The following is a 26,467-nucleotide window of genomic DNA, read 5'->3' on the forward strand; positions in this document are numbered from 1 at the left end:
TTTGTGGCTCTCCTGTTGATTTTAGAGCAAATCTGAATGGATTTTTGGGTCATCCCGTACCCGCAGGTTCGTCGATGAGCCTGATCGATATGTACCAAAGGGAAGTTTCAAATACAAAAAATAAGAATTTTCAATTTTTTTTCCTTGGAGTTTCATCGGATCAAAATATTCAAAGGCGTAATGAAAGAAATTCGATGAAGGTATAAAAACAATTTTTTTTTGTATGAATATTACATTTATTTTTACAAAAATCATTCAATTTATAATAAAACCATAAAAATAGACATTCATTCATAGAATATGACATGTATATATAGTTTTTAATTATTTCTTTTCTTTTTTTTTTGTTTTTCACCTCCTCATTTCTCCTCCATTTATTTTATCTACTTTTTTTGCTCATCTTCTTCATCATCATCTTTACGAGCAACTCTCAACGTTACTCTTCTCTCTCTTTTGTGGTATTTCCCATCTACATAAATTTTTTCTCATAGCTTTTCCTCTGTCTCCATCAATTTTTTATCTTCTTTTTCTTTTAGCAAATACTTTATTTTCACACTCATTTTCTGTTTTTATTCTACAGCAACGATTTTTTTTTCTTAATTTTTCTTTTAATTCTGAAATGATCGTTAAACCGTCATTCAATTGAATTTTTATGCATTACTTCATGTGTCTTTAAAATTCGCTTAATTTGCTACGAAAAAAAGTGGATTCAGCTCTTTTTTTTCTTTCAATTCTTCACCATTTATTAGAGAGTTAGTTTATATATCATCCGTTTTTTTTTCTCTGAGAAATATAGAAATTATTTTTTTTTTTCATATCTTTTTGTTTGTATTTTATTACATTTATTTCAGAAAACAGAAAATTAAAGAAAGAAATGAAAGACTATTTACAGAGCACGAGGATATTGCCTGAGTGAGTTCGGGAGGGCGTGTGTGTGAGCTTCGGGTGCAATTTGATTAATTTTTGTTTTCTTGATAAATTACTTTGAAATTCTTTTTTTTTCCGTATTTTAATAATTCATTTTAGCAATACAAAGATGAATGAGAGATCCCCCTGAGGCACTCAGATAAGATCCCCATCAAGATTGTGAATTCCTTACAAGAGCAGCTTAAATTTATTTTTTTAATGTCTTTTTTTAATCGTGAGTTTTTTGTTTTTTATTTCTTTTATAGCTCGAGTGATTTTTTTTTGTTTAGTTTGGGGGAGGGTGGTGGCATAATTTGTTTATTTTTAGTTTTCTTTGCAGCATCTATGCGGGGGTGTGAAGCTGTGAAAGGGGTAAAAACTTGAAAGGATATTTCTTTTAAAATTAATTTATGAAAAGATAAGCTTTCAAAGAAAACTTTTTGTGAGGAAAGGAGTTTATTCACTTTGAGGCTGAAATGATTTTATTAAAAAAAATTATTCAATTTAATTTCAATTTGAGCTAATTTTAAAATCATTCTAAGCATATTGTCGTAATAAATTAGCAGAATCTTTTGACCTTTCACCGCTGGAATATTCTCAATTTGCAAGAAAATTCCTTCCCAAAGCTCCAATTATTTTCATTATTATTTCATTCCCCCTTCACACAGCTTCAAACAATTTTTCTGACATTTTATTTTATTTTATTTAATCTTTCTTCTAAATTCTAAAAGGACTCGGGAAGGAGTGCATGTATTCTTATTCTTCATTTTTTTTTACTTTTCTTTTAGTTAAATTCTCTCGGGGGAACTTGGGTGGGCAAGGTAGGGCATTTAAGTTACCTACAGAGATAGACACTCAATGGCACACAAAAGGAAGGTTAATTTGTTTTTTTTTCTTTTTGAACATCTCTTAAAATGACATCCAACGTACAAAAAACACGTGCAGACGATTTTTTTTCTTTAATTATTATTTTTCTTCTCTCTTCTGCCAGTATTGCAATTATTTTCTTTGCGTGTAAATCCTTAGTAAAAGATTTTTTTTCTTTTTATTTTACTGTGTGTGATTTTTCTTTATCTAGTAGTACATAATAGCTCTCACTTTGAGTTTCATTATTTTGTCGTTTTTTTTTATTCGCACAACCCACAGATTATTTTTTTTTCTTACACTATCTATCGTACATTTACACATTTTCCCCATAAATCTTTTTTTTTATTATTTATCTTTTCTTCTTCAAGTTTTTATTTCTTCATTAAATCGTTCTTAAGCATTTCCACGAGTTTATTTAATTTAGTTATTTGTTGTTGGTTTAGTAGTTCTTTTGCTTGAGGAGCATGAGAGGACTTGGTCGTGATTTTATTATTTTTATATTTCTTTTTAGGGTAGATAATTCATGGAATTTTCTTTCATTTTCTTTTAATAATTTTATTTCGTGAAATTGGAGAAATAGAAGACACTTTAAGGATTAGATTTAGATTTATTTAATTTTTTCTCTTTTGCTCATTAAGAAGTTGAAGGATGTCAAAAAGAAGTAAATAAGCCCTTTGATGAAATTAATACATTTTTTTGCATACTTTCAGGTGCAAATTAACAATTAGAAAATTAATTAGTTTGAATGATTTTCTAAACGAACAAATTAAAAGCAAATTAAATCAACAAATTTCTTCAAAGTCATCCATTTTCAGTCTAATAGAGAAGAATATTTTTAAGCTGCCTATATTTTGCATTTTTTTCTCAATTGAATTTGTAAAGAAATATTAATTTTTTAATCCTTAAATAATATTTTTTGAACTCAAAATTTGAATTTTCTTTTCAAAATGTGCTGTAAAGTTTTTCTTTTGTACGATGTTTGAATGGCTTTGAAATAAAATCCATAAAGGTGCTTGAAATCATGAAAACAATTGTGAAAAGGAGTTTATTCATTTTAGGACTTTTGACGACTTTTTTTTTTCAAATGTTTCAGAAATTTTTTTCAATCTGGATGCAGCAATCATAAGGGAAAATCAATAAAAGAATTTCTTCAAAGTTTTTTTTATTTCGTTCTCTTGACGATTTTCTTTTTCCTACTTTCTTCTAATAATTTTATTAGAGCCTCTAAATGAATAAAGTCCTCTAACATCAAAGGATTTCTCTTTGTTCTTTTTGACATTCTTGACAGTCCTCAGAGTGGATGATTGTGTCGGGAAGTTGGCACAGGAAGATGTTTTTTTTTTCATTAAAAGTGTGAATAAGAAATTCTCGGTGAGGACTTCCATTGAATAGTAAATAGAAAAGGATTTTTTGTTTAAAATAGAAATAGAAAATAAAAGAATTTTTGAAAGGAAAACGTTGGAAATTGAGGGTAAAGGAGGGAATGTGTGTTAAAATTGAGGTACAAGGAAATATTAGATATCTAATATTATGTATTAAATATACACTCTTTTGGTATATTATTCTCCGATAATTTTTGCAAAATCTTTTTTTTCTTTAAGTAATAATAATGGAGATAAATTTGTCCTTTTTTTGCTATTTTATCGTGTATAAAATTTTTCTTTTATTAATTTATTATTTTCTTTTTTTTCCTTTTTAAAGAGAATGCTTTTCTTGCATTGTTAAATTCTCTCTCTCTCTCTCTCTCACGTTAATTGATTTTATTAGACATAGCTAAGATTATCTTTTTTTCACAATTTTTTTAAATGTTTTTTTTTTTATTCAATAGAAAACAAAAATAGATATGCATTTTTTTGTCTCGCCTATTATCTAGGATTTTCATCATTAATTTAATATAATTTTTCATTTTTATTGGAAAAGGAATTTTTTTTTGAGAAATTCAGCTGACATTCAGGCGAAAACACTGACAATCATTTTTTTCTTCTTAATTTTCTTCGTAGTTTCCATCACTCACTGTTCCATCCTATATTCTCTATAATATATATTTATTATAATAATATAATAATTCTTTTTTTTTCTTTCACTAGTAAATCATTTTTTTTTCTTCACTTCTTCCAATAAAGATTCTTCTCATTTTGTTTTCTATATTTCTCAATTTTATACGTTTTTTTTTATACTTTTAAAATCAGTCTTCAAAAAATACACAAAAAGTCGCGAAAATTGCCTTCTTCACCTTTAAAATTCTTCGTGTCAGTTTTTATTTTAAATTTATTTCTTTTTGTTCTACAAAGCACGGTGATAGATTTTCCTTCTTTTGTTTATCCGTGAGAACAGCCTAGTCCCTGAGAGACCTAGGTCTGCTAACACTGCTGGGGAATTTTTTTTTATTATTTTTATATAAATATTTGTAAGCCTGTGAGAATTGGGGGAAGAGTGGCAGTGAAATTGGCTTATTTCGAGCGAATAGTGGGGATTAAATTTGCGAATTTTCTCTGTTGCAAATTCATCAATGCAAATGACTTAACATTAACCATTAAGTCAGCCTATCCCCAATCGCCTAGTGCCGTGTGTTAAGAGACACTGAGAAATTTTCTTTAGAATGTTCTCAACTCTGGAAAATTTACTGCAAAACACTGCAAAATGTTTGTTTTACTTTTTTAAGAAAAATTTGTGTTGAAAAAATTTGTAAAGTTGAAAAAATTTGTAAATCATTTTGTAGAGAAATCCTTTTGGAAAAAGAATCCAATAAACAGGTACATTGAGATTAGATAGAGCTGCACTAATTAATTTTCTTGAGTATTTGGCAAATTTTCAAGCAAATCCAGAAGCATAAAAAGGTAAAAACAGGTAAGAAAAAGCAAAAAAAAAGTGATTTTTAGTGGGATTCGAACTCACGTCGATCAACTTGCAATGGTGTGGTTTTAACCACTACACCAAACTCTTCCTTGTAAATCAGTATTGCAGCATAGATTTGCAAAGTAAATAATTCAGAATTGAAAACCTGATTCTTCTATTGTAGCTACCGTGACTATTTTTATTTTAATTAACATTCCCAGTGAACACAAAGATTAGACTTTTTTAATGTAATTAATAAAAAAAATGCAAAAAAATAAATAAATTTGAGTTTACACTGAATCAACATCGATTTGCTATTCTTGTTCGATTAGATTTTATCCATGATTGGATATTTTTTTCATTTCTTAATTCCATTATTTCAGTAAACAAATATTTATTTCTATTTTTTTGTTATTACTATTATTTTAATATCTTTTTTTTGTAAGCTACATTCCAGCAACGACACTGAGTTAAACACACATCCACACACTGATTTTTTTCATGATTTCTTCTGTTTTTTTTTTTAATAAATCGCGCATTTTCTTCTGTGGCATTTTTCAGCTTTTCTTTTATTTATTTAATTCGCGTTTTTTTTTGTATCTCTCTAAAATCTCTTTTTTTTTACCAGAAATTAGTTTTTTTTATACGTTGTTTAATGGAATATTTTATCGCACTTTCTGGTAGACTCTCTCACTTTCATAAAATGCTCTAAATGCATTGCTCTATTTTTTTAAACAAAATTCATTTTCATTTAAGATCTCTAACACGGAAAGTTAATTCTTTTATTAACAAAAAAAATTATTCAAAAAAAAAAATGGCGACAAGGAATGTAGGTTAATTGCTAATCTCACTCATAAGTTTTTTTTTCTTTTGCAATAATATTATAATTAATTTTCTTTTAATTAAAAGAAAATATTAATTTGTAGTTATTTTTTCTTTTTCTTTTAAATGAAAATTTAAAAGAAAAAAAGTTGTGCATCTCTTTACAAATTTTTTTTACTATCATTTTTATAAAAGTAGAAAAATAGTTTTGAGAGATATTTTTTTCATGATTTTCATTTTTTTTTGCAAATATATCTCAATTTGGGAGAACAATTTTTTGCCCCAAATATTATGAAAAGTATATTTATTTATGCCATTTATTTTTCAAAAGGTTAATTATTTCCACGAAAGAGTGTAGTTTGACTTAAAGTGAAAAAGGGGGGAAAGTTTTTCTTTTTTTTTTTTACTTTATAAAAAATTCAGAGTCTTTTTTACCTTTTTTTCTTTTGCTAGCGAGGGTGCATCCCATTGGTGTTGTTGTTGTGTGAGAAAAACTACTCAGACGACATGATATTGTGAACTTGCTCGAGTTTGTAGGCAAGCCTCTGCTTCTGTGAGAACTCATCTTCCTCAAGTGTCACCGTTAATTGCTCGTTGTATTTCACAGCATACGTGTAAAGTTCATGGAGGGCACAGTTTGTGTTGAACTCCGTGGTGTGCAGCTGCAGAAATATTTTTTTTTTACATTTTAATTAAAATTTTTTATCTTAAAAATCATTTTCTTTTAAAGAAAAATTGCAAAAAAATTAAAAATTTTAACAAATTATTTGAAAAGTTTAGAAATTAATTGAAAAATTCACAAACTGCTTGAAATTTTCAGAGAATAATTCAGAAAGGGCTACAAAATTTCAGAAACTGAATAAACAGTTAGAAAGTTTCACAAACAGCAGAAATATTTTTAAAATTTCAAAAAAACAGAAAGTTTCAACAACTGTTTACAAGTTTCAAAAAATTCATAAAACTTTCAAAATTTCAATAAGAAAGAATTTAAGAATATTTCAAAATTTCAGAACAACTGAAAGAATTTTTAAAATTTAAAAATTGAAATTATCAGAAACAACACATACATTTTTAACAACCCACAAATTAATTTTAAAAAATCAGAAACTTTTTTTTTAATTTAATAAACTGTATGGAAAATTCGAAATTTTCATGAAATTTTGTGAAAAATAAAATTAAAAAAAAAAGTTCTTACTCTGGATTCCTCTGCAAGCATCGCATTCATGTCTTGATCGGAGATTGCTGGCATATTCTTAATGTCTTCATAGTATCTCTCCACCCACTCACGATACGATGGAATGTCTTTGGCGTAGAGCAACTTTGAGCTAGGCGAATCCTTACCTAAAATTATTATTAAAAATAAAAAGAATAATTTATTATTTTTGAGTTTGATCCTTCAGATTTAAGGATAAAAAATTTAAAAAAAAAACTCACCTAATCGATGATCGGACGTTGAGCAGGAATCCATGAAGGTTTGCGCCACAACCGACAGGCATGAATCCACAATATTGGATTTGTGGATGTCAAAGACAAAATTGGGATTCTTAATGAGATTCACCCAAAATCTAAGTGGTAGACTATTGCTCTTCCACGTGTGCACAACCTCGGGATCCGTGATGCCATTGAGGATGGCTTGGTCATCGAGAAAGTCAAACATGTACTTAATGGCAAGCGGGAGTGCTGAACCACGATGGGCCGTACTGAAGATTGTCTCAAAGAGATCATCAACAAACTTCTGCAGCGTACCCTTTGTGGCCAGGAGGCGCGTCAAGTAGATCTCCGACACCATCTTATTCACACGTTCACCCTCCTTTTGCACATCGGTGTCATGATGCTTCACCAGATGCCAGTACTTTATCCCATTGTCCTGACTATCATTGTTCAGTGGTGACCCAGCACGACTGAATGGTGGCGACGAGGAGGCATATTTGGACAGATTTAGTGTCTCATATTTGTGGGATTTGTCATTCTTCTCCGATAGAATTGACAAATTATATATGCTACTCTGCTTAGGTACCAAACTAAGCCATGCCCCATCTGGTACACGATAGTGATGCAACGTGTTCAGCTTCTTCCATTCACTCTCAACCTTTGACGTTGAATCCTCATCGTACAGGATAACACGTCCGGATGTTCCTTTTTTTTTGGAAAGAAAAGCTTCTGTTAAATTTTAAAATTCACAGAATAATGTTTCACGAATATGTTTCAAAAGATCGGGTTAGTTCTGGGGGGATTGAAACGTAGGAGAAACATAGGAGAAGCTATTTTTGCATAGTAGAGTAGTCTGAAAACTTCTGCCGCCAAAAGATGCGTAAACTCAAAAAGTTTCATTTTCTTTTTATTTCAAGTCGATATCTTAAAAATTGTAGCCGCTAGAGCAAAATTTCAACCTCAAATTGCTTTACGGCTTTGGATCGATGTCACCAGTTGGGACCACCGAATTTTGAGTATTAATGTGGGACAGAGTAATGTTTAGAGTGAAGTATTGGCGAGCGCGCGCATCTTCGAAGTTTTTTAGAGAAAAAAGGAGGATTTTCTTGTAATAAACAACAAAAAGGACTTGATAAGGGTAGTGAGAAGTAGTAAGAAGTGGACAAACAGTGAAATGAGTGTGAAGGCGACATTTTTTCGCGAAAATTGAACGTGAAGGGAATAGCGTGCATCAACGTAACCTCACAAAGCAGTATCCAGAAGGAGTCGGCATATGCGATCCTTTTCGCCGGAAGAGATTATCTCTTAAAAGTTCTGCTTATCTGCTTCATGTCAGTACGCCCGAGGCAATAGGATATTAGCAATAAAGTTCAGATTGAAGAATAGTCTAACAGGAAGTGTCGACAACTAATGAAGGAGATTAAGTTAAAAAAAAAAAAGAAAATTTTTAAGGTCGTCTTACCTGTTCTCCACTCAAGATCGAGATCATCCCTCCTTGGTCTCTGACTCCACTGGGTATTCCTGTAAATTGTATCCAAACACTTCTCCTTCACCTGTCCAATTGTATCGCAGTCTAGTACTTTCACGGGAACATTCTCCGTATTGGTGGGCATCATTTCGACATTATTGCAGAAAATTGGTTGTTGCGTCATGCTGGCATACACCGTCATTGATTTGAATTCAATCAATTGCCGAATGAGTTTCTCCTCACTCAGTGAATACCTCGCTTCGTGCGTTATTGCATCAACTGGGCCCTTATCCACCTGCCCCTTGACTGCCCTGAAGAGCATATAGAGTGGCTCACCGGCGCATTCTTTCAGGAATTTATACAGCAAGAATGTGAACCATGCCGAAAGCATTTTCTCCGCAACGGATTCAGTGCGCCTCAGCAGGAGTTTGGGGTGACTTTTGCCATCAATGCACTTCTCAATTAAGTCCGCAAGGAGGGTCTTGAGGATATCCGTGCAGTATTCAAGCTTACTCTGGAGCGTCACCATTATGAGGCTGGCCACATTGACACGTTCGCGCATTGAGAAGTACCGATTACTCTCGAGGGTACGTATGAAGAGGAGTAAGAAGGTTTTATTCATGATCAACTGCCCAAAGAGCCGGAGACCCTTCTCCTTGCGCAACAACTCCGAACGTTCCCACTGCAGGACACCGTGATCATCGTGATTGGGGAAGAGAATCTTCATGGCGTACGTGCGATAGTCCAGGAATGGAATACCGCCAGATGTGAGATCACCCGTGAGATCAGTCATTTCCGTTTGAAGTTCCGCAAAGGCCTCCTTGCACTCTGCCGCTACACGAAGTTCCAGAATATCCATTTGTTCCTGCATGTTCTTTAGCACGCGATTGCTTTCGCTTGTTTTCTTCCGGTACGCCACAACGAGCCCCACAAAGATGATCAAGACAATGGCTACGATCGCTCCGACAACGGCTAGAATATTTTTCGTGACGCCATGAATGAAATTAGGCGATGCATAGGACAGAATGCCAATTTGGAAGTGAAGATTGTGCCCAACACGAACAACCACATGCGGTGCTTCGGTGTCTGTTGCCTCAATTGGTGGCCTACATGTTAGTTGACCACGCGACAGGGATGTTATATTGCACATCCCCGTGCCAATCATGACAATCACATCGGATTCCTTGCATGCCCGATCCAAATTCTTCCCATTAATCGTCAAATACTCACTCTTGTAGTACTTGACGTTCTCCTCAAAGGGCAAATACTCCGGATTGGGGTAGAGTTCAAAGTGATTATTGCGCGATGAGAGATTCTGCACACTCGCCACGTCATCCATGTGAAAACCATACTCCAGCAACATTGGCCTATCGGCATCCAAGGTAATCCCATCCGCATCAATTGACGGTGAATCACAAACCATTTCGGTGTCACTAACCGTATCGCACAGGCTGACAAACATCTTCCCCTCGAAGTAAACGTACATCTGGGGCTTTTGAATGCTCCCAAAGTGATCACCAATCACGGTGATCTTGATGCCGCCGGCTGGGATCCCCTTGGGCACCTTTAGCTGCCCCGAGGGACCACTGGCGACGTACTCGATCACCGGATCGGCCACATACTCAAACTCCTCCCCGGCAAATTCCCTCGCACCATTGTCAAACAGCATCTTCAAGCGGCCACCACGAATCTTCCCAACAGCTGGACTTGTACGGCAAAGTGCTTGATTCTCATCAGCCGAAAGAATCTCACACGGGAGGCTATCAATGAGTGCCGTAATGTTGCTCCCTGCATTGAGGAACTTTCCGAAAATCGTCACCTTCGTCCCACCGGCAAATGGTCCAAATTTCGGTTGAAAATCATCAATTCGTGGATCAACGAACTCATAATCCGTATTGGATTCCCCGCGATAGTCCGAAATTTGCACAACAATCCTCCCATGACGGTACGCCTGCACACCTGGACTATCAACCGTGCACACAATTTGCTTTGTATCCACATACAAATCCGCATAGGGCATACAGTTTATCCCCGCAATCTTTACCCCACTGTAGATATCGCTGAAATTCTTCCCGAGATTTATTCCGCGAATTGTAATGTTCGTTCCACCCTCCCACGGTCCCGTGCGTGGTTCAAAGCTATGAATTTCGGGATTGGGGCAAGTTTGGGCACGATTCAGCCAATCAACTTTGCCTTCACTCTGCTTATTGCACTGCTCCTCAACTTCGCAACTATTTGACGATGAGCACCAACCGCAATTGTACTTCTCCGACAAGGCTAAGCACATTCCGCAGCTGTCGGACATATCGCGGCAACTAGAAATTTTTAAATAATGTTTTCAGTAATTTATACTTAATATTATCGCTAAACCTAGAAGTATTCTAGCTTTGATTGTGAAAGAACTAAGATTTAATGAAGAAGAATCCTAGGTTTGACTAAGAAAAGAAGGGATCGAGCATTGTTAGAAAAAATACTTTGACTAACAAAGAATAAAGCCTTAACTAATAAGAAAGAATCTAACTAAAAAGTCTAACTAAAAAAATAAAAAAAAGAGACATAATTATGAAAAACAAATGAAACTAAATATAAACTAAAAGAAATCAAGTTTGTTTAAAAAGAGTCTTAGTTTTTTTGAAGAAGATGGAACTTAGTTTTGAATAAAAAGAATCTAACTTATATAAAGGAAACTTAAATTAAATTAAGAAGGAGATAAAGGTATGACTAAGAATAGAAACTGTAAGGTACAATTAAAAAGTAATCCAACTCTAATTGAACAGAAATAACCTAGAAACCTAGTTTTGACAAAGAAAAAATCTAACTTTTCCTAAAGAAGAAACTAGTTTTCAACTAAGAAAGAACTTATCTATGATGAATGTAAGACTCAAAAGAAACTCACCGATATATGACGATATGAATGTTGTGTGGATTGTCAAGGGGCTTCGAACCACCCCATATAACTGCAAATGTTGCAGTTAAATTGGGTGATCTCGATGTGTAGATAAACTCCATTGGATCGCAGTAAATTGTATCACCAAGAAGTTGTGCATTGACACTCGTAACTCTCCCTTCAATGTTGAATTGACACACAAAGCGTGTTTGAACGATAAATTGTCCAATTATGTGAACTTTAACCTGAAGAATTAAGAAAAAGTCATCAACTAAGGTCTGCAAATGAAGCAAATAACAAACAACGTACCTTTATGCTTTTCTTACTCCCTGCCGCAACGAGGATCTCACTTCCATCGCCCGTTGCATTGATTGTGGGACAAAAGGTTGGGCCAGAACGATAGCTGGGCCCGGATCGACTAACCCCCGTTACAAGGATGTCATTTCGACAATTTTCCGCCGTGTCGTGCGTACAGCGATGCGCTTCTACGCACCAATCGCAGGGAAATTGCGATGAGACACACTGTGTGCAGGAGAGATGCGTTGAGCAGTCGAAGAAGGTGAAATTGGTTGTTACAAGGTCTGGTCCCGTAGCCGTACGCACGGATAGGCGTGATGTGAAATGATGACGACCTGGGAGAATTTGTGGCAGAAGATCTGTGCGTGGAGTTGTGCAATTGACGCCATTTCGTTTTCTCGTTGCATTAGTTAGCAGAACCTAATTTAACAGAGAACAAATAATTTTTAAAGTTTATCCTGTCCTGCTTAGTTTTGTTTTGGCAGACTTAGCAAGTAAGGTAACTTACCTTTTCACCTATTGTAAAAGCACAGACAAGGTGCTCCTTGAGAGCAGGCAAATGATCAATAACAAGCTCAAGTGTTCGTGCTGTTGTTCGTTGAAGTTGATGCGGCATAACGGCTGTGATTGTCGTGCATTTTCCCGTTTTGTAGCTAACCCAGAATAGGGGATCATTTGTGTCGTCTTGACAATTACTCCGGAGGCTACATTTATTCTCCAACGAACACCATCCGCAGTATGGATCACGTGCCCCCAAACATTCCCCACATGTTGCATAAATTGTGCAATCATTCACGCGTACTTTTGACACTTTATTAGTTGTCATGACGTAGATGTTCATCTGATGCGTATCAAAGTGCATATCAGCATTCACGGGATTCCCTTCGTCAACAACAATATCGGCATATTCTAGAGCAGCTGTTGCTGACTCAACCACAACCTTCTTCAGGTGCCCCTTGGCTGTGCCAATGAAGACAACTGTGTAGCCACTTGTACGTGTTGCTGCAACAGCTGTTAGGGGTGTTGTGAAGAGTGCAACGGGTATAGCAGCAATAGGTTGTTCCCCACCAAGGGGAGAATTAACGTCCAATCCGCAAAAATCTTCAGAGATTGTTTGCAACTTGGTCGGGACGCACTGCATGTTTGGTGAGATAAAATCCAATCCTCGTGGCCCATTCCCATTGAAACAAGCCTTGATATTTTGCATAAACTTCCTCCGGATTGCCTTCAAGGAGTACACACAGAGAGCACTCCTGTTTGTTGTTCGATTCCCATTGCCAACACTAAAGACGGCAAATAGCACATCATCTTGCTGCGTTATTGACAAATTCTCCGCAAGATCCGATCCAGGTTTCCCCACAAATGCTGCCTGGACTAAATTATACTTTGTCCCACCAGCAGCTTCACTGATACAATCAATCGGGATCTCCGTGTAGCTGTAGTAGTTGGAGTCATCTTGGCAAATTCGAACGAGTTTGCTGATGTACTCCTTCGGTGCTGAATGACTATTGTGCTTGAGTTGTGTGGTCAAGAAGTAGGAGAATCGCTCAGAACTAAAGCCATACACATAGTTGACCAAGTAGGATTCCCTCGAGACGCTATTTATGAAGATTCTCGTACCCGTTGTCACGGCAGACGATGCTATTTGGAACATTCGTGACTTTTCGAGGGAACGCGATGCAACTGTGGGGATTTCGCTACGATATGGACTATTACCCGTGAATGTTACCCCAACGTACATTACATGCGAAGCAGGTGGATCCGGTGGACCAGGTGCTATGAATGCAACAGTTGATGCATTCTCATTATTTGCTACAACAGCCTCTTGAACCTCCTGCTCGACTTCGCTTACATTTTGCAACGATCGAACAGTGCAAACGCCCTAAAAGGGTTTAATGTTTTTTTTTAATTAGGAGATCAGATAAAGAGTTTGCTGCAAAAAGCAGTTTAAGGCCTTCTGCTAAGAAGTGAAAGCCTTGCTGCTAAGCAGTTCAGAACTCAAAATCAAGCTCAGTCAAAGTCTTGCTGTTGAGCACTGCTTACTGCTAAGCAGTCAACGACTAACTTCTAAGCAGTCAAAGGCTTGCGCCCTCAACAACAACATCAAAAACACTTACCTGGAACACACTACCGCACGTAACGAGTCGACTTGTGGAGTAATCAATGAGCAGGACTTTATTCACATTATCCGTGAGTTCACGCACAGTATCCGATGGACATTCAAGCACCGTACAATCGTACGAATCATTCTTGGGTCCTGTTATAGCTGTTGCCACAACTTCGAGATCCGGCGACAGCTGGTGCAGCTGATTTACACCCCCCACAAAAACCCTTCCCGTATTCCGATCCACAACAAGGTGCTTCAGGCGCGTGGTGAAGTGCTGCCGATGCGTTATGGTGTGATTTAGCGTGTGTACGGGCCTCGGTGGTGCCGGTGACACGGATGCCCCAACAACAGCAGCCGCAAACACAAGAAACGCCGCAAATGCCATTTCAAACACTCACACCTCATGCAAATCTCTCATTTGTCCACCACGGCGCTTTGTCCACACACTGCGCGCCAATTAAGTAAAGGAAAAATTATCGAGTCTCTCTCAGTCTTCCTTTATCTCGTCTTCTGATTAATCTTGCACCATCTACATTTTATACGATTTGAGTCTCTTTACGATTCACTTTGTTTTTTTTTGTATTAAATTTAAGATAAGATTTATGGACACTTTTATTTATTATTTTTTAAAGATTAATCCTAATTCTAGGAAAGTTTTAACTTTGTGGTTAGCCTGGAATTTGGCAGTGTGCCGGTTGGCCTACCCCATGGTACAGCATGGTGACCAATGTGTCACCATCTTCCTAGTTGCACAGACTAAAAAAAAAGAATTAAATATTTTGAACGAATTAGAATTTATTGTAGAATATTCTTAGAAAAGTAAGAAATATTCAGTTGATGGAATTTGTGGGATTTGCGTACTTTTAAATTCTTTTCAAATAACTTTAAAACGTTGTGAGAGTGAATTTTAATCACTTCAATGTAAAAATGATTTTCTTATAGTAGCGTAATTTAATACATAAAATCTTCAACTACCCCTACTCGCCACACCCTTTCCTTAATTCATAATTTGGTTTAATTTTTAAAATTATATTGAGAATTTTGCGTACATATTAACCTCTAGGCCGCCAAGCGGGGTCGTTGAACGACCCCAGCCATATATTTCGTGCTATAACTTAATAAATATAAAAGATACCATTCCCATCTTTTGGAAATAAGTTCTTTGGTTATCTGAGGAGGTTGTGTAAAAATTTCAGCTCAATCCGTCCACCACAAGAAAAGTTATTAAGGAAAATGTAGAAGAAGGGAATTCAAAAATTGGTGTAACGGCCATGCTGCGGAAAATTTCTCAGAATGAAGTTAGTCACATCATAAATCATATGGTTGAAGGGGGTTGAAGGGTTGTGTTTACTTTCTCACTTTACCTTCTCAGTGTCAGAATTATCGCGAATAAGTAACATAAACAACATAAAACATAATTAAAAGCATATAAATGTGCAAAACAATAAAGAATATTCGAGAAATATTGCCATTTATCACGGTGCGGGAAGTGAGGGGAATGTGGGGAAGTAGTGAAAAAAATAGCAGTTGCGGTCAACTTCGTGGCAAATTTCTCAAGAAGAAAGTGTGAAAAAGGAGTGAAAAATGTTTTTCCCTAATATCTTCTTCTGCGTGTTTCCGGGTGGCGAATTTGTGATGCAAGGGGCAAGAGGACTATATAAGGAGTCTAAAGGTAGTGACCCAACAGTTCCCGGTTTTATAGTTTATGAGAAAATCGACTTCCTTCTTGGGGTCGTTCAACGACCCCACCTTGGCGCTCTAAGGAAGCTCCAAGGTCTTGGCGGCCAGCAGGTTAAAATAGGTAAACCAAAAAAATAGTAAAATGTTTGTACACTGAAGTATACAATTTAGATGTAAAAAAATCCACGGAACACAAGAAACACGAAAATGTTTCACTAAATATTTGTTTTCTGTTTCATAAATTTCTCAACGGTTTTATCTATTTTTTACACATTGCGTAAAAATTAATATCCAGTGTATTATACGCAGTACTTAACGTGTTAATTATTTTCTTTTATTAATTACAATTCATTAATTAATTTGCATTCTAGTATTTTTATAATAATGCTGAATTTATGCTGCTTTAGATGTTTATTTGCAGTGGATTTGTTTACTCAAAATCACAAAGAGATTAATTAAATATGCTGACAAGGAAAATTAACCCAAATGCTTCCTGTGTCTCTTCTCATAAACAATGAGAAGTAATAAAATGTTCTGGCGCCAAATTCTATTTCAAAAATTTATTAAAAATTTCTAATTTGATCTCCTCCCTTTAAAAAAAATTAATCAAAATTTATTTTTGATGTTTTTTGGGATTAATATTTTGCAACATTTCCTTTATACCTAAATTAACTAATTTTGTTACTCAACTTCCGCTTGTTTTTCACCATCATCGCGTAGTGAATAATTTGCTTTTTATCTCTCTTATCCGGCTTAAAGTATTATTTCTCTACACAAAAAAATCCTTAATTAAATAAAAATTCATTAGAAGAAGCAAAATGTCGAAGAAGACAAAAATTAAGGATAATAATTCCCAACATTGAAACATCCTTTTCAATAAATATATACTTAAAGTCGGAAATGTAGTCTATATATTATACATAAACATCCGAAAATATTGCAAACGAGCCCATCCCAGTCTATAGTCACTCATTCCCATCATTTTCCCTTTTTTTGCCCCATTTCTCCGAAGAATTTGCAAAAAATCTTCCCACTTGAGGACAATTTGGGTGCTTCCGGGAGGATTTCCGTGCCTTCCGGGTACATTTGGGGCCCGGAAAGGGGCAAAAAATGTCACAAAAGTCGCAGTAGGTGCGCAATTGTGCGGCAGCCATATGGAAATGGTTGTATTTGGTGGGAAAAATGTGCAACAATTCACTCAACAATGGTCACACACTGTGAATGCCTTTCGGGTCTCATTGACAGATACGCGCACAGCCCATACAAAATTTTCTTTTTTTTTCGGGAATTTTTCCATCAAATATTCTAATAAGAATTCCCTTAAAATTTGCAAATTAAATAATTTTGCAATGAAAGGAAAAAGATTTTGGGAAAAGGAAGAAAATGATGTGAAATTAATTCGGAAAAATTCATCAAAATTGCACCAGAGTTAAGCCCCAGATCAATGACTCTCGCGAGCAAACTGGAGAGGAGAATTTCTTACACGATTTTTTTTTAAAACAACTCACCCAATTTAAATGAATTTTCCCAGGGAATTTCCCAGAAAATAATTTTCTTCACTTTGTGTATTTGTGCAGTGTGAATTGATTATTTTGGAAAATCCAGCCCTTTATGTAAAAAAGAATTTTCCTCAAAATCCAAGGGGTTTGCTGGAGAAAGACATGACGAGACACCCCTTTTTTCCACCAAATCACACAATTTTCACAATTTTCCACTATCCCCAATCACAAAACGTCCACAAGCATGCACATGAGTTTGCAAATTTACCACCAAAACACCACAGAAAGTCCTTTTTTTCCACAAATAAATACCCGCAAAGAAGTGGGTCTCTTTGCACGGGCGAGTATTCCTTGGTATTTCGTGTGAAAAATGACTCCCAAGAAGCCACAGTTACGCCCTCTGGTGCCCACATTCACCATACAAAATTACAACATAAAAGGGATGGCGATATCGGCCATTGAGGCAGTGAGAAAGGGATGCAGAGAGTTTTCGTTGATAAAACATGACTTTTGCTTTGAACCATTCACATACTATGTACGTAGTTTTTGGGACGCCGATTGTCATTTCCATGGGAAAAGCAAATTTAAGTGTCTAACGTTTAGTACTTGTACTGTAGAGAATTGATATTAAAATTATCTAAAAATTTAGAAAAAAAAATTATTTAAGGGATATTGGGAGGGATTGCAATAGGTTAACTTTTTACGTCATCAAAATACGGCTGAAATTTTCTAAATTTTATCCTTTCTTTTTAAACTTTTTTTTAAACTATTTCTTTTTCATAAAATTTAATATGAAATTCTTTTAACAACAAGAGTAGAGGAATTACAAGGAAAAGTAAAGAAGAAACCTTTATGATCCTTCCCATATTAACCCCTTTGCGATCTCTGGATCATACGTTTCAGACCCAAAATGTAAAACATTTTATTATTTATTTAAGAAATAAATAATAATAATAAATAATAATAATAATAAATAATAATTGTTGTAAATTTGATTGTAATAAATTTTCCTCTCCTCACAGCCACTGAGGAAGGCACTGTCTTGTGCGGAAAGCTCTGGCAGAATTGCGCGTTTAATTCTGAACTGAGATTTCATTTCCGACGCTCACCGGAGGAAAAGTAAAAAAAATTTTCCATTTCACTTTCAATAAATAAAAGGAAAAGCGCGGGAAAGCAGTTAGTAATGTGTGCACAGAGAGACGCACGTTTGCTTGCGTGAAAATCGGGATCACGAGTATTGGCTGTGACACTGAGAGATCTATTTTCGTCCCAATCACGATTAAGAGATTTTCCTTCAGTTGTTCTCCTTTTGTCTCACAGACCGCTTGGTGTGTTTTTCTTTCGTGTGTGCACCCCTTGAGAGTCTCTCGAGCACCCACACCACCTGCAATCTCATCAAGGTTGTGCTATTGTACCGTCTGGAGATCAACCCATTACCCTTGGTACGTATCCACAGCCCCCTTTGCACATTCCCATTTCCCAGAAAACCCAAAAATTTCACAGAAAACCCCCAAAGTTGCGTAAGTTTGTTATGTAAGGTGGGAAGAAAATGAATTTTCACCGAAAAATTTCCCCCCAAAAATGTGATCTCTACAACATTCAGCGTCCACGATCGAGGGGAAATTTAGCTAAAGTGATTTTTTTCTGCTGGAAAGAGCCGTTGGAACAGTTCAAATTTAATTGTTTACAAGTGAACCCTGAAAACGAGGCCAGTATTCCAAGGTCAAGAAAATTCTTTGTGGGAAATTTAGCTATGTAATCACTAAATTCTTTGAAGAATTTGGGAGCTTTTCACTTTAAATTATTTATTTAAAGGGCTTTCTTTTTAAGGTGGAAAATGTGGAAAATTTCGTAAAAATTATTTAAGAACATTTTTTAGAACATTCAATGATGGCGTCTGATTAAAAATGGCTGATCACAAGCTATTTGAATGAGAAATGTTATGAAATAATGAAACATAAGACTGCATTAATCAAAAATTTTAATTTTTTGAGTGTTCTAATAAGAGAACTTTTATGCGTGAAAAGTTGTTCTTTAGCTCTTATTAATTTTACGTCTTAACAATGTTGAAGGAAGAATAAATATTCTAAATCTAAGAAAATTAAGAATTAGACCAACTTTGATGAAAAATTAATTAATAAAAGGTTCTTAAAAAAAACAAATTTGCATTTTTCAGCCGTTGTTGTAGCAACTCAATCCCACCACCAACAACAACAAAAACTCACCGCAGCAGCAATGAATGTGTGGCGGTTGCAGGAAATAGCGCGTCAGTCGCCTTTCAAGACACCCTTCTCAACGGCAAACTGCGAACCCGCAAAAGCCGTTGCTGAGGGTGATTCATGTGAATTCGGGTCAGCTCACTACTTTGCACTATGCGGCCTGGGTGGTGTAATCTCATGCGGACTCACGCACACCATGGTTGTACCGTTGGATCTTGTCAAGTGCCGCATTCAGGTGGATCCCGTCAAGTACAAATCCGTCTTTCAAGGCTTCAAAGTTACCCTAGCTGAGGATGGTATTACTGGTTTATCCAGAGGTTGGGCACCAACCTTCTTTGGCTACTCCATGCAGGGTCTCTGCAAGTTTGGCCTCTACGAGGTCTTCAAGGTAAGGAAAAGCCTTTTTTTTTCAAGTCAGATCAGACCTAAAAACTCAAATGTTTTGTAGGTCTTCTACTCCAACATCCTCGGTGAGGAAAACTCCTACCTATGGCGTACAACACTGTACTTGGCTGCATCAGCATCAGCTGAATTCTTCGCTGATATTGCCCTGTCCCCAATGGAAGCAGCCAAGGTGCGCATCCAAACAATGCCTGGCTATGCAAATACCCTACGTGAGGCACTGCCAAAAATGATGAAAGACGAAGGTATGACTGCCTTCTACAAAGGTCTCGTCCCACTGTGGATGCGACAGATCCCCTACACCATGATGAAGTTTGCCTGCTTCGAGCGTACCCTTGAACTTCTCTACAAGTACGTTGTGCCCAAACCCCGTGCTGACTGCACAAAGGGTGAACAGCTAATTGTTACATTTGCTGCTGGTTACATTGCTGGTGTCTTCTGTGCCATTGTGAGTCATCCTGCGGACACAGTTGTGTCGAAATTGAATCAAGAGAAGGGTGCAACAGCCGTTGATGTAGCCAAGAAGTTAGGATTTGCAGGTGAGTGTCCGTTAAAATTTAAAATCTCTCAAACTTCTTGAAATTCTAATGAAATTCTAAATTTTTTATAGGACTGTGGAAGGGTCTTATGCCTAGGATTGTTATGATTGGTACCCTAACAGCTGCTCAGTGGTTCATCTATGATGCTGTTAAAGTTTGGCTGAGGATGCCACGTCCACCACCACCAGAAATGCCAGAATCTCTCAAGAAGAAGTTGGCAGGCAAACAAGCTTAGAAACATTTGATTATTTAATACGAAAATATTATCCAAAAAAATCAAAGTTTATGGAAATATTGTAAATAATAAAATATCGATAAAACATATTTACAAAAAATCAATTTTATTTGGAATTTTTTTAGCCCCTTTTCAAGGGCTTAAATTTAATACGTTTGAGGGTTGAATTTAGTAGTTTCTTAAGCTTTAATTTAACACTGTTTAAGCTTAAAAGTAATTTTTAGGTTTGAATTTTAGTACTTTTTAAGCTCGAACTTTTAGGCTTTTGCTTTTCAGTCTGAGCTGATCAAGAACTACAATTTTTTTTTCTTTAGCTCTTTAACACATTTAAGGTTTAAAAACTGAAAGACTGATAAACTTCTCTACTGCTTAAATTTAACACCTTTTAGGATTGAGTTTAGTACTTTTTAAGTTAGAATTTAGTGGCTTTATAGGCTATTTATCACTATTTAAGCATAAATTTAGTAATTTTTAGATTTGAGTTTTAGTACTTTTTACGCTCGAATTAAGTAATTTTAAAAGCTTGAATTTAACATGTTTGGGGCTAAAATTTACTACTTTTGTATGGCCTTTGCTTTTCAATCTAAGCTAATTAAGGACTACAAATTGAAAAACTTTTCTTCAGCTCTTTAACACATTTAAGGCTTAAAATTTTTTATTTCTTAGGCTTGAATTTAACACTTTGGAGGTAAGTCTTTGGTATTTTATATTTTTGCTTTTCAGTCTAAATCAATTAAAGACTACAATTTGAGAAATTTTCTTCAGCTGAAATTTAACACGAATAAGGCTTAAAATAAGTATTTCTTAGGCTTGATTTTAACACATCTTAGGCTTGAATTTAGTAAGTTTATTTTAGGCTTTTGCTCCTCAATGTAAACCCTTTTAGGACTCAAAAACTCAAAAGCGGCTCTCTGGAGAATAATTTCATTCATATAAATACCCCTTGAGCTAATCCATCAATGATTTTCATCGTTTTCATTGAATAAAAAATTAAAAATGATCCTAAAAAAAACAAAATCATCCTGGTAAAAATGAAACCACAAAATCAAGGAAAAATATTTTAACCGCCATCAAAATCAAATCTGCAAGATTAGTGAAGTACACTGAAAAAAAATGAAATCCTCTCGTAGAGACTGTCCCAATTTATTTAATGATTTAGAAAAGTCATGCCATTGCGTACTAGCTTGCTAAACATATCAATTTTGCACTTCTCTTTCCCCCTCATTCTCTGCACCATGGTGTGAAAGAGAAAAATGGCAAATTGTGGTGGATCTTTGTTATCGCGTGAAAAATAGTGCAGACCCGAGGCATACACGGTAGTTATTTTGCATTATTCCCTTTTTGTATGAATTCCTCTTGGACGGTTCTCCGAAGTTTTATTGCCAAAATGGTGTAAATGGGCTGTGAGAATACGGACTTGGGCTTTGGGTTAGAGATTACAAAGGAGGTGTAGGGAGAGAGAGAGAGTGCCAAAGGGGGAGGGTTGAACATTTGTGGAATCTCCCAGGATAGTGTGAGTGAGGGAATTTTCTGCATATGGTGTTGCATGTAAGGGGTTGGACAGTGGGGATGATTTTCCTTAACCCACTAAAGGGTCATTTTTCCTTTATTTGATTTTTTAAATTCTAAACCCGAGGTTACCGAGCAATCATGCCAGTTGCAAAGTGTTGAGTATTGTATTGGATGGAAGAAAAAAAAAAAAGAAACCCAATTTGACAGTTGATTTTCTGACAGTTTGGGGGTTTTTGTCTGGGGGTGGAGTGGACCTTTCTTCTTTGGTCAAAACTTTCGCGACACCACGGACCATTTTACGCGTTCGCGCGGGGTTGCGTTTGATTTTGTAACAAAAAAAAGAGCAGAAAAGAAAGAACACGTATAGCCGTGAAAACGGTTAACGAGTGCCGTAGTTTCGACGCTACGAGACCACCCATTTTCATTTTGGCCACTCTGTTGCACTTTGGCGGCCATTGAGGTGGCTCAATCATCAGAAGGCCACAATAGGGCTTTTTTTTGGAGCGAGAGAAAAAAAAGCACGGGGGAGGAGGTGCTAGGCCCACAAAATCTAGAAATTTAATGAATGAGGTGAAAGAAAAACAAGGGCTTGAACCTACATAGGTATTACTTTTTTTCTAGTTGCAAAGAAGCCCCCTCCCCAATATAGAGAGAAAATGAAAAAAACCTTTTTGGCAACTCCCCGATTTTCACCAGTGTATCTGCCTAATTTGTGATCAGAAAAAGAGAAAAACTCGAAAACCTTTTCCAGATTGCACGAGTGGCAGAGCCCGAACCGCAGCCTTGGTCATCACGAGGAAACACATTGAACGTGACGGACCCATAGGCAGTGATTAGTGCAATGTCGGACATTGGAAGTGGCGACGAAGGTGGTCAGAGTGAGTGTTGCATCCAACATATAGCATTAGGCTAAATGGGGATATATGTAGATCATAGATTGTAGGATCTATGTACAAGGATAAAAAAGAAATCCTTTAAAAGGACACAAAACAGATGTCTTGCTGTAGAATTCTTTTTTCTTTGCAAAAATACCCAACATCTTGTGTTAAAAAAAAATGATTGTCATCTTGCATTTTAATTTCTTGAATCGATAATTTTCTTGCATTCTATTCTAAAGAATATTTTTCCTTAAAAAAAATCTTTAAATATTATTTTTCTTCCTCCACATTTCGAATAGCTTTTTAGTACACACGTAAGAAAAAATATTTTAGTTTGGCTTTAAAAAAAATTATGGACAGAGCTGTAGAAAAAGAAAATGTTCATAATTTTCAAAAATTTTTTGTGACCGAATCCCAAAATCCAGAATATCATGTTCAAGGCATGGATGGCAATGGTGGTGACTTTGGTGACCCAGGCCAATCTGGGGGTCAACAGACGGAACAGGAGCTGGCCACAAAGATGCTCCAGATTCAATCTAAGCGCTTTTACCTGGATGTAAAGCAAAATCGACGTGGACGCTTTATTAAAGTTGCCGAAATTGGCGCAGACGGTAGACGTAGTCAAATATTCCTGGCCCTATCCACAGCGGCCGAATTTCGAGACCACCTCTCGACATTTAGTGATTACTATGCATCATTAGGTAAGTCAACTAACCATTATCTATTATTCTTACATAGGGCCTAATGGCTAACGATTTTGTGAAAGGGTGCGAGCTAAGTGTCCTAGGCTATAGCGGTTAGCGTCAGTTTTTCTCTTAGTCTGTGAAGTGGAACCCTTAAGCTGAAATTCACTTCTAAGCTTGACTAAGATTTTTCCTAAACCAGTTTGATGTTTTCTAAAGGCAGACTTAAGTTCCCTAAATTAGGCCTAAGTTGTAAGAGATAGTTCAAGTTTTTTAGAGCTAGGCTATAGTTTTATAGGCCATGCTTAAGCTTTAAAGCGTCAGGCTGTTAAGGTTTAAACCTTTGAACATGCTGAATTGAAGCTAAATACATTTTTGAATTCAGCTTAAATTCATCCTGTTTTAACCTTAGAAAACTTAAACTTACTTAGATCTAAAAAAAATTTTGCTTAAAAACCAAGGCCTATAGACTAAAGAATATATCCTAGCTCAAGTAAACTTCGGTCTAGGATTACAACTTAGACCTAGCATAAAAAAGCTTAAGTTTACTTAATTTAAGCTTGATTTAAAAAAATTGGCTTAATTTAAAAAACTTAGAAATTGGTAAAAAAAAGAGTTCTAATGAGAGTGCCTAGTTCTATGACATCTTTACAGTTCTAAAGAGGGTTGAAAGCTCTGAATAATCTTTTTAAACATCGAAAAATATTAATCAATACTTAGATGGTATTTCAAAAGAAATTTTCCTTCAAAACTGAATGATCCTATCATATTAATTCCCATTTACCTAATTTAAAGGACCCCCAAATCCCGAAAGTGTCCCTGAAGACGGTAAACTCAAGTCAGAGATGATGATCAAGGACAATAGGCGATACTATTTGGACTTGAAGGAAAATGCCCGCGGAAGGTTCTTGAGGGTGAGTAAACGGACAAAACAAAGTTAAAATTTTATTAATTTATGACCCTTAATTTGTCCTTTAGGTTTCGCAAACAATCACAAGGGGTGGGCCAAGGTCGCAAATTGCAATCCCGGCACAAGGTATGATTGAATTTCGAGACGCTCTAACCGATCTTCTCGAGGAGTTTGGAACAAATGACGGAGGGTGAGAAGAAAAAATTAATTTCTAATAAATTCTTTGGAATAAATGGAAGAATTTATTTTCAAAGGTTCAAAGGCGAACTGCCAGAAGGTCGCCATATGAAGGTCGACAACAAGAACTTCTATTTCGATATTGGACAAAACAATCGTGGTATATACATGAGAATTAGTGAGGTCAGTATCATTCATTCTTATGCTTGATTTCTTATTAAGTTTTGGACCTGTTCAAGGAGACAAAAATCTCCGAGAACTAATAAAAAAATTTTTAAATTGAGATAAATCCGTAAAGATCTAACAATTTTTAAGCAATTGACTTAGATTTTCTTCTTATTGTTAGATCTTAGAAGTCTTCCTTTCATTCTAATTCTAACTAAAGTCAAAAGCTTTGGACAATAATTAATTATTTTAAAAAAAAATCTGATTTTCCCCCCTCTTATTGTAGGTTAAAAGTAATTTCCGAACTGCAATAACAGTCCCGGAAAAATGCTGGTCCCGATTTCGTGACATTCTCTCTGACTATTGCGACAAAATGAAAAAATCGTCCGACACGCCTATCACTGCCGAAACTAACTTACAAACATCAAATAGTTTAAAGTAAAAAAAAACAAACAATATAGAAAAAAAATTCAGAATATATAATTAAAAAAAAATGCATAGTGGGGTTCAAAACAGGCACCGTTTGATGAAACACTGGAAGTTAGCAAAAAAAATGAAGTAAAACCAGAACAAGAAATAGAAGGTTATATATAGTAAAAAAAGAAAAGAAATAAAACATTAGAACACACGTGTTACAAAACAAAAAAGAAAAACAAAATGAATAAGATACAAAACAAAAAAATCTATAAATTATTTAGAAAGATGATTAAAAAGAGATAATTTTGAAAGTAAAAAATTAAATAAAAATGAAAATGAAGAATAGTTATATATGAAAAGAGAGATATATAGGAAAAAATACAAAAAATATTAAATATTTAATGAAACAAAAAAAATGGAACGATGCGGGAGAAGATTCTGTCCAGAAATTGAGAAGAAAAGAACCTCTAAATTGCCGACAGATTCTCCCAAAAGTTGGGCGGGTGTCTCGAAAAAAAAGCAAAGATGAAGTGACAAAAACGAGGCGAATATTCACAGAATTTACTATCAATTTGATTGAAAGAAAAAAGAAATTTTAATAAAAATTAAAAAAAAAACAATCCGTATCATTTAGTGAAGAGGGATTAAGGAATACAGATTGTGGTGGAAATTCGAGTTAGAAGAGATAAGAAAACGTAATTATTTTATATTAATGTTTTTTTTTTAACTATCTGCAGATACTTTATTAATTTATTCGATAGTTTGTATAAATTTTAAAAATATACAAAAAACACTAAAATATTAAAAAAAAAACACACACAGACCCTTTTTAATAAGAAATTAAAAGAAAAAAATCTATCATCAGTGTTGACAAAGATATTTGTTAAACTATTCCAAGTTAATGTTTGAAATATTTTTTTCCACAATATGGAAAAGGAAGTTTATTTTTTTGTGTGCACTGGCGGTGAATTTATGTTGCTGTTTTAGTGATAAATGGTCATTCATTTGATTTATGCGTGAGTTGTAGGTGGATTAATGAAGATTTTCTGATTGAAAGGATTTCCAAATGGCCTATAATTCCAAGGAATCTATTTCTCTCACAAAAGATTCTATTTTCATTGAGTTCTAACCGATCAAGTCGTACTAATCGTGCTAAAACAGAAAAGAGCGAGAAGAGGCTTTGTTAAATAAAAAACCGAAACGTCGCTGGAAAATTTTAAGAAATCCTATTTTAACCTTGATAAGGATAAAGTTATTTCTTTATATGTATACTTTTTTATCACACAAACAGCAATATGGGGTTGCCTCAGTGTAAGTTGCCTACTCGATTAGCGTAGTTTATATAATTATTATATTATTATTATTATTATTTTATAAATTTACCCCCACCCTCCTCCCCCTCCCCCCAAATTGTTACATTTGTTGCTATATATTTTCTCTGTCAATTGGGAACTCGGAAACATTGAATGACACTCTTTTATCACAAATTGGACAACAAAAAAATGTATTTAAAAGTTTTAAATAAAAAAAT

General features: G+C 35.3%; 3 protein-coding genes across 10 annotated transcripts; 2 read left to right on the forward strand and 1 right to left on the reverse strand.

Annotated features, from left to right (window-relative positions):
- Positions 1 to 212: 212 nt before the first annotated feature.
- Positions 213 to 17,174, reverse strand: LOC129793728 (plexin-A2). The gene is made up of 9 exons (XM_055833966.1): positions 16,809 to 17,174; positions 13,631 to 14,376; positions 12,022 to 13,395; positions 11,526 to 11,933; positions 11,226 to 11,461; positions 8,324 to 10,644; positions 6,865 to 7,566; positions 6,626 to 6,771; positions 213 to 6,092 (listed from the first exon to the last, which is right to left on the reverse strand). Exons 2-9 carry the CDS (start codon positions 14,003 to 14,005, stop codon positions 5,925 to 5,927), a joined length of 5,730 nt encoding a protein of 1,909 aa, XP_055689941.1. The 5' UTR covers positions 14,006 to 14,376; positions 16,809 to 17,174; the 3' UTR covers positions 213 to 5,924.
- An 821-nt stretch (positions 17,175 to 17,995) lies between these two features.
- Positions 17,996 to 20,283, forward strand: LOC129791524 (phosphate carrier protein, mitochondrial). The gene is made up of 4 exons (XM_055829684.1): positions 17,996 to 18,241; positions 18,976 to 19,406; positions 19,467 to 19,959; positions 20,031 to 20,283. The coding sequence occupies exons 2-4, from the start codon at positions 19,035 to 19,037 to the stop codon at positions 20,192 to 20,194; spliced, it is 1,029 nt and encodes a 342-aa protein (XP_055685659.1). The 5' UTR covers positions 17,996 to 18,241; positions 18,976 to 19,034; the 3' UTR covers positions 20,195 to 20,283.
- A 1,087-nt stretch (positions 20,284 to 21,370) lies between these two features.
- LOC129793741 (transcriptional activator protein Pur-beta) lies at positions 21,371 to 24,988 on the forward strand. Of its 8 annotated transcripts, none has more exons than XM_055833996.1 (7): positions 21,371 to 21,510; positions 22,458 to 22,584; positions 23,010 to 23,285; positions 24,063 to 24,181; positions 24,246 to 24,367; positions 24,432 to 24,537; positions 24,806 to 24,988. In XM_055833996.1, the coding sequence occupies exons 2-7, from the start codon at positions 22,548 to 22,550 to the stop codon at positions 24,959 to 24,961; spliced, it is 816 nt and encodes a 271-aa protein (XP_055689971.1). In that variant the 5' UTR covers positions 21,371 to 21,510; positions 22,458 to 22,547; the 3' UTR covers positions 24,962 to 24,988. The 8 variants fall into 8 exon arrangements, with proteins under 8 accessions (XP_055689971.1, XP_055689973.1, XP_055689969.1 ...); XM_055833998.1 differs by having other exon boundaries at positions 21,390 to 21,510; positions 23,025 to 23,285; XM_055833994.1 differs by having other exon boundaries at positions 21,463 to 21,707.
- The last annotated feature ends 1,479 nt before the right edge of the window (positions 24,989 to 26,467 follow it).

The sequence above is a fragment of the Lutzomyia longipalpis genome, chromosome 3, assembly GCF_024334085.1.
Source record: "Lutzomyia longipalpis isolate SR_M1_2022 chromosome 3, ASM2433408v1".
In the NCBI taxonomy this organism is placed as follows: Eukaryota; Metazoa; Arthropoda; class Insecta; order Diptera; family Psychodidae; genus Lutzomyia; species Lutzomyia longipalpis.